Source organism: Trypanosoma conorhini (genome assembly GCF_003719485.1).
Source record: "Trypanosoma conorhini strain 025E chromosome Unknown Tco_14.4_contig_00880, whole genome shotgun sequence".
In the NCBI taxonomy this organism is placed as follows: Eukaryota; Euglenozoa; class Kinetoplastea; order Trypanosomatida; family Trypanosomatidae; genus Trypanosoma; species Trypanosoma conorhini.
This window is the reverse complement of record NW_021704928.1, coordinates 4,350-4,836: the sequence shown is the minus strand read 5'-3', so window position 1 is coordinate 4,836 and position 487 is coordinate 4,350. Positions and strand designations below refer to the sequence as shown.

The window sequence follows — 487 nt, the reverse complement described above, 5'->3', positions numbered from 1 at the left end:
CGGGCTCGCTTGCGGTGTGCCAGGCGATGGTGGTGCCGGCACCTGTGCGGGGCTTCCTGCCACTCCGGGGTTTGCTGAAGGCGCGGTTGGGACTGTCATCCCCTTTTCCCCCATGCGCCTCATCTTGCGATGCTTCTCTGCTGTGCCGCCTGTGGGGTTTACATCTTCTTCTTGTTTTGGGTCCGTCGATGATGACAACTCTTCTTCTTTTAGTTTTGGCGAAGTGGGTGGCGAGCCCCCGTTTTTACTGACTTCCCGTGTTACTTGCGTTGCTGGCGATTGCGGCCCCTGGGCCGTCTGCGGCTGTTCCCCTGAAGAGACTTTTCCGCTGCCAACACCGCTGGAATCGCGAAGCCCCAAGAACAGACTGCTCATAGACGCAATATTATTATCCCACGCCCAGCCCCCGCCGGCGGCGCAGCACAGCGCGCAGAGGGCGCACGCCAACAGCGCACGGCCAGCCATCGCCGCTCCTCCCACCGCAGCA

At 61.8% G+C, this 487-nt stretch overlaps 1 protein-coding gene across 1 annotated transcript; it reads left to right on the top strand.

Moving 5' to 3' along the window:
- Position 1: 1 nt before the first annotated feature.
- Tco025E_08802 (uncharacterized protein) lies at positions 2-487 on the top strand (the record flags this gene model as incomplete). Its single annotated transcript, XM_029375641.1, has 1 exon — positions 2-487. A coding segment is annotated over one exon (486 nt), but the record flags the coding sequence as incomplete, so codon positions are not given.